Source organism: Bombus impatiens, unplaced genomic scaffold, assembly GCF_000188095.3.
Source record: "Bombus impatiens unplaced genomic scaffold, BIMP_2.2 scf_0225, whole genome shotgun sequence".
In the NCBI taxonomy this organism is placed as follows: domain Eukaryota; kingdom Metazoa; phylum Arthropoda; class Insecta; order Hymenoptera; family Apidae; genus Bombus; species Bombus impatiens.
The window spans coordinates 202,869-210,400 of record NT_176644.1 but is presented as its reverse complement, the minus strand read 5'-3'; the positions used below and the strand labels follow the sequence as shown (position 1 = coordinate 210,400).

At 41.4% G+C, this 7,532-nt stretch overlaps 1 protein-coding gene across 1 annotated transcript in view; it reads right to left on the bottom strand.

Moving 5' to 3' along the window:
- LOC100749165 overlaps positions 1-7,517 on the bottom strand; it is a 33,446-nt gene extending 25,929 nt beyond the window's left edge. The window contains exon 1 of the mRNA XM_012383937.3: positions 6,271-7,517. Coding sequence (XP_012239360.1) covers positions 6,271-6,357 — 87 coding nt within the window. The 5' untranslated portion in view covers positions 6,358-7,517. The remainder of the gene's footprint in view (positions 1-6,270) is intronic.
- Between the last annotated feature and the right edge of the window lie 15 nt (positions 7,518-7,532).

Below are 7,532 nucleotides of genomic sequence, written 5' to 3'. Positions count from 1 at the left end.
CTGCCTCCCTTCGCGCGTTCTTCGACGCGCCAACCTTTTGTACGATCGCGAATTCCCTTGACCGCCGGTTCGTTTGTAAATTATTAGCAAGGAACACGCTTATCGCCCTACGACCAGCCGCCGCGCGTATATCGGTTATATCGGTAAATCATAGCCGAGCCCTTTTCGCCTTCTATCCTCGATTCGTAAATCGTTGGTCGTGGAATCGTACGCGGCACCACGTAGCCTGTAATTACTTAAGCTGTCAGAGTATGATAGCTTAAGGACAATCGTAGTCTGCCGGTCGAGGTTGCTGACATTGTCGCGTGAATCGATACGAGATGAGTCAGCCCTAGTGCGCCAACATACACCGTAGTGGTTGTTCGGATTTGAGGAGCTCGCAACGACAACCAGGCAACTCCAACAAATAAATTGCGTTTGTTCGAGGACAAAGAACGCTACAGGTTTCACGTTCGAACGACTATAAATTTATCTAGACTCTACTTTCGGATTTAAGACATCGTTTACGCATATATATCGTATATTACGTATAATTCGTATATCGAGAATCCAAGTAGCGATCGTTGTGCTTGCGATATAAGACGGAGAAATTGATGAAAAACGGGGGTTGGTCGATTTGGTTTCGTGGAAGGTTCAGATCGTAACTTTACGAGACGTTGAACAGAACTGCGATGCATTCTGTAGGAAACGAAAACGAACACCTTCTCGACGTTTACGCTGTTACGCTGGACTTGAAAAGGAAAAGTAGGAATGCATCGAACTCTGAAACAATGGTGTATCTGTTGCTGCAGGGTCAATGAACATAGCAGTGCCGAGCACGCGTGTCTTTGACCGGAATGACACGCAGAAGTGGTATATGCTTTATCTTGATGCGTGGAAAAGCCGTAATTGCGTTGCACGATTTTAATTGCACGACGTCCACTCGTTTGCAACCTGTGATTTTAACGGAACACCGCGTAAGTAAGCGGACAACCGATGGGATAACGCATGCATTCAAATTAACGTGAAAAAATTAGCAGAGAATCGCCAATTTTATCTCGGCGGCTGTTCCTTCCTGTGAATGTCGCGCGTTAATTCGCATTCGGTTCGTGTCGCGTTCGTTTCACAGGTAGAAAACGATTGACAGCGTGGAGAACTTTATCGGTTGTTTGGCGGTTTAGCCGCGAATAAATGCGCGCTAATCGCGATGTTTGTCGTTTGTCGGCGATTCAACAACGGTACTAACGGGGCACGAGCAATCTGTGTCGTACGATTAGGAATGTTTGGTGAACCGAGCAACGATATTTGGAGTCGATAAAACCAACGTGGACAGACGATACAAGCGATTAAGCGCGAGTTAATGGACGCGCAAAGTATTTCACGTGCTCGACAGAGAATTTGGACACATAATTGAGATAGGTATATCGCAAAACAAACGTACGAGATAAGAAATATTAGAAGAATATTTTACAAAATTGTTTCGCTTATTTTTCAAGTATGTAAAATACTTATCGGGCACGTTAAATGATATCTTATGTAGAATTTAGGACGAGATTCGTTAATTTGGAGTATACAAAGGATTAAAGATCGATCTTTTTTAAATAATGAAAATACATATTTTCTGGACGATTTGATAAAATGACGTTTAATCGGTTCTCTTAGAACTAAACGCGTTGATCTTGTCGTGAGATTTCCTGCAATTTTGTTCCATTAATAATGACTTTATCATAGGATTAATATCATAGGATGTTTATCGTACGAAATGTTCAATGTTACGAGTAGGTACCATACTTTTGTTACTCCTGCATTCCGATGCAGTCGTTGCGTTTTTGTACCTTCAAATTTTGCATAAATGCATAAATATTCATGGTTTGCACGTAAGAAGATCAAACGCAAATATCCAAGAATCATGGACGAGAAATGCGCATCTTGCAGCGAACAGTACAACAGTGTCTCTTCTCTCTGGCGTCCTTCTAACTCTGAATGCATTCATATTTTAGATCCTGGCATAGAGTTGCACGCGAGAGAGGCGTATGCTCGACCGAGGATAGAAGAAGGTATGGAAGTGGCAAGGAAAGGCGTGTCGAGACAGTCGAGGAGAAAAGGAAAGAAGAAAGCCCAGGATCATCGTCATCTTCTCGCGATGCCAAGCGAGGCAAACTTATGTAACGCTTTCATGCAAGACAAGGCCAAGGTTTCCACGACTCAGACAGACGGTTCTCGGCTACACCTTCGTTCATAAGTGTTAGCATATCTATGGAAAATATTTTTTCTTCGTAGAATATATTTCGCATTAATTTCACGCAATGTAATTTACGAGATACAATTATAAAGGATATATTTTCAATTGTTACGTAATTGTGGGAAAATCGAGAACGTAAAAATGCACAGAATTCACATAACGATACAAACTACAAGTAGAGATGTCTAAAGATAGAATATTCGTCCTACTATTTAGTACTATTGCAATTATTATCAAGTCAAATTTCTTTAACCAGTTAACCGCGTTCGACGTGTATACACGTCAGTGTTTGATTTTAGCTACGCACACCGTCATGGATTTCCGAAACTAAACTTCGTGGCAAACGGATTAAAAAGCAAGCGATTTCGTTTCGTTGTTAACTCGACCACCATGTTTGAACTTTTCCAAATTTCACTCGTCTGAACTGGTTGGAAGACGAAGAGATTTACGTAATTCACTGGTTCGCTAGATTTTTCCATTCGGCAAGGGCTCGATTAACCGGACGTTAACTAAGATTTCCTTCCACTAAGTGCAGTTGCACGGTATCGTATTTTTACGATGAAGGTATTTAATAATTATAATGTTGATCGAACGATTCGTTTCGTAAATTAAATCAGATGAAATTAAATAAAAAATCTTAAATACGCGATTTTGTGCGGATTTCCCATACTTATGAACGGAGGTGTACGTACGTGTGGTCCCTCTGCTTCATATTGTTTTATGCCACAGTCGGCGACGCATTTAATTACGTCTATCGAAAGAAACGTCGCGGATCTTGTTCGTCGGACCACCAAGATGGTGGAATTTCGAGTCAGGAGGCGGCTGCAACGCGTAACAGGACAATGCTCGATTGTATAATTTGGACGCGTCCTCCGTGGGGACGGATAACTTCCTTTGAGAACAGACCTTAGCCACCGTGTGTACCGTGTAATTATTTTCTGAGATCGTTGAAAATATAAAAAGGCTGTTCGCGCGAGAATTGTTTGACAAGGACTCGAAGGTTTCGTCCGGTTGATGTTTGTGGAGGTTTCAATGTCGTTGCTGTTAAGGTTTCTTAAGGTGTGTGTGTGGTTTAAAGCACCGAATGAAAAAATGATTTGCAGATCCTTTCGGCTAAATGTTACATCGACTTGGACACGTTTTATTTAAAACGAAGATTACGAATAAAGAAGACGATTAATTAATCCAATAAAAGTAATTGGTGGTTTAAAGCGGCGAATGAAAGTGATTTTCGGATCTTTTCGGTTAAATGTTGTCAAGACTTGGACAATCTTTATTTAAAATGGAAATTACGAATAAAGAGGACGATTAATTATTCCAATAAAAGTAATTGGCGGTTTAAAGCAACGAGTGAAAATGATTTTCAGATTTTTTTTGGTTAAATGCCATTGACTTGGACACCTTTTACTTTAAAATGGAGATCACGAATAAAGAAGACGAATAATCATTTGAATTACAATAATTCCTGGCTTAAAACACCGAATGAAAATGACGACTTTGACATTTTTTTGGTTAAACGCTATTGGCCTGGACGCTTCTTACTTGAAATGAAAATTACGACTAAAGAAGACGATTAATTATTCCGATAAAAATAACTGGCGTCTTACAGCAGCGAATGAAAATGGCTTTGAGATATTTTCGGTTAAACGCTATCGATTTCGACGCTTCTTACTTCGAATGAAAATTACCAACGAGGAAGACGAATAATCGTCCCAACGAAGACAAAGAGTACATTTGAAAGCGAAGCCGCGTGCGAGCCAATTTCAAAATATTTGGACAAACGATTCGCACGCCAAGAAATGCAAAAAGAAATGTGGTACCGCGGAAATGTAGCTAATAAAGACGAACAGAAATGGATCTGCCACGTTTCCTCCTCGTAATTTCCAAATTGAAATCGACGTGCAACGGAACGACAATGTCACAGCGCTTAAAGCTTGCAAGTAACGTTCCTCAAAAACAATGAAATTCGCACTTTACACGCGCAACGTTTTCAATACTCCGAGAAATAATTATGTTCGCTGCGTTGGAAGCGGCGGTACCTGCTACGCGTTTCCACGGAAATTACAGTGTAATTTAGTAACAATTTCAACCGTAATTATCGCACACAAATACCGCCCTTATTTTCAGATTTTACACGTCAAAAATTCACAGCGCAGCGTGTAGTTACACATTGTTCTTTGTTTTCTTTTTTCTTCTTTTCTTTCCTCATGCACGTTTCTCGAGGCGTGCGATTGACACTGAAAGCATTCCTTCTCGTTAGGTCCGTTATCGGCTCCTATCTTATCTTTCGAGAAGGTTTCCTTCCTTTTTCTCACTTTCGATGCTCCCCTTCGTCGCAGACAGTTTTTGTTCGCTTCGTCGGCTAATAACGGGAAACGGTGGAACGGAACAGGCATCGAGAAATCTTTAACGAGTTCCATGGAACTCGAGCGAGAACTGTTTTTGCTCCGTTATTCGTCACTTTTAGTGTCAATCGGTATTCGTTCGTACACTGTCGCTTAAAAATTGACGCCAACAGCGCTCGTGTTCTTACGGTTTACGAAGAGGAATAAACCAAAGCATTTCAAATGTATCGGTTCGTTTCCTATCTCTGATAACGTCAAAGGGAAGAAACTTTTTCGCATTAACAGCAAACACGGACGATGGTAGTTACGTATCATCGTGTTACGTACACTAGTGAAGCGACGATGATTGTCGATATTCGACAAAATATTTTTCTGTTGTTCCTTTATGAATTACGTTTTTCAATAGCATTTCCATTTTTATTATCGCGTTGTTCGTGGAATATTTATAACGATTAGTATTTTTATGTACGTGTTTACGTAATGCGCATTGGAACGAACACGATACGTATATTAGCTTCTAATAAATTGATTTATCCGTGTACACTGCGATTCCAAATTCCTGGTACAAGTTAGTATACGACCATCATATTTAAACGTTTGGATTTTCCCTTCATAACTGCTCAAAAACTAATGGTCTAAAATGTCTGAACAATCGATTATGTATTGCATTATTCATCGAATTTTACTTGTGCTGCGCACGCTGCCTGTGAAACGGGTTTTCTTTTAATAAATGCAGTCACACTCCTCCTTCGTAAACTTAATGCGTTCGCCGCGATGCACGTCAGAATGATTTCCGGTACGGATCATAACGGAGTTGAAGTGTAAGCATCCGAATATCCGGAGACGGGTCTAACCGATGTCATGATTTTTTCGTATGTTTCTCATAGAGAAGAATTACATTCGATCTCTTCTATTTCTCCAACTTCGGATTTCTTACTACGTTATTTTTATAAATAGATCTCGAAATTTTTAACGGATACTTCGTACGTCGAACTTGAAATTAGTCTGTCGATACTTTGCAGTCTTTAATTCGTCAATGTTTCCCTTCGTTTTGTAAATTTGTCTGCTCTCGGATCATTTACATTTAGAATTTTCCCTTCTTTTTACACAGCTTTTTAACCATTTCACTTGTGACAATTTTGAATTCGATCGCAACTCGCTTTCAAATTTTCGTAGCTTAATTCCACTCGTGTCTCATCCGACGTACCAGATGCAAACTACCAGAAGAAAAATAAACTTCACTGTATGGATCGCCGAGACAGTCACCGTTACTTAACCAATTGTAAGTGTGAAACTACCTAAATGATACTACGATGACAGGTGATATTTTCCATGAGAGACAAAAATACTCGAACCATAAATATTTATAGAAATATTTATAAACCAGAAATGGCCAAATCCAAAAGCATTGCCTTGGTTTACCGTTTTAATACGACGTTGTGATACGCGCAAATTTCGATCGCCTCTGCTTCGTATAATATTTAATTCCCCACAGATTCTTTCGATCCTAAATACTCCCACAGAAGCTAACTACTAGTATCATACTTTACGTAAACATTTCGCCTTTATTTTATATTCAATCCTGGCCTCCGATTTCGCGCAAATACTTGCAATTTTACACGACTCGATCTTTCCCATTTTACGTCTTCCTTTTTCCCATTTCCCACTCGATCCACTTGGCGGCACAACGCCGGTATCACTCACCTGATAAGGATAAGCTGCTGGTCTGTAGTAGCTGCCGGTGTTAATCGCCGGGTAACTTTTGCTGCTGCTGCCACACATAGAAGCCATCTTTCATTGATTCCTCTTCGTTTCTCTTCCAGCACCAGTTTCTTGCTGCTCTTTTTCCACTCACGTCCAACTTCCACGGACAATGGGATCGCGTCGTCGCCGCCGCCGTCGTCGTCGTCGTCGTCGTCGTCGTCGTCGTCGTCTCAAACGTTTCCAGACGCGTTCATTGTTGGACACAGTTCCTTTTCTTCTGCAGTCGTCCGTGAACGATTACTACCGATTGTTAGAGAAAACAGAGGCGGAAATTTATTCGAGGGAAACGCGAGTGTTATACGCCTCCGCTCGAGCTGGAGATTCGCGCGCGTAGACACGCATAGGCCAACGATATGTTCGCGATGCCCGTGGTATTCAAGGTCACGGTTGTAGCACAATTTTTGTTTTCACAGTCCTCAACAGTCCCGTTAAGCACAGTTGCCGATATATTTATACGCGACCAACGTATTTTTTCTTCTCTCGCTCTGTCTACCTTTTAATGGGTCGACCCATAAAAAACCAGTTCATTTTTCAGACCTGTTTTAAATGCTTTCGAACCACGCTGGTCCCATTTTTCACTCCGTTTGAAACGCAGAATCTCAGCTTCGATACCGATCACCAGAATCGTTTGCAATTAACATCGATCGTTTTCGATCGCTTACGATTGCCTCTGATCACTTTTCCTATGACTTCTCGCACGATAAACTCCTCCCTATGTCCGACGATCAACCGCTAATCCAACGTCTTTACCAAGAAATAAAGAAACTCTAAATTTCGATCACGCGGTTATTTTTCCAAGCACCGCGATCGGTTCGATGTTTTCAACGACAAATTCATTCGCGATCGTTTAACCGATGTCCCTTTTGCTCGTCTCTCTTTTTTCTAATTTATAAGGAGCGAGTATTTTAGCGAACGTAGGCAAATCGTTGAACGATAGGTTTCGAAGAAAACGTATATCGTAGTTCGACGAGAGAGGATCGAGACGAGGCAGAAGGCACGCGGCACCACACGTCCTTCCTCCGAGACGGTTGACCACCGACTGACAGCAGGAGATCTTCACGCACCGCCGTTCTTCATCTTCATCCTTCCCGTTCGGCTAACAGGCACTGTACGCCGTTCATCCGACTTCTTCTTAAAGTCGAGCGAGTTAGCTTTGTCGGCTAGGCAACGCTTCACGCTACCTTACTTTTTGGCGGGGCCAC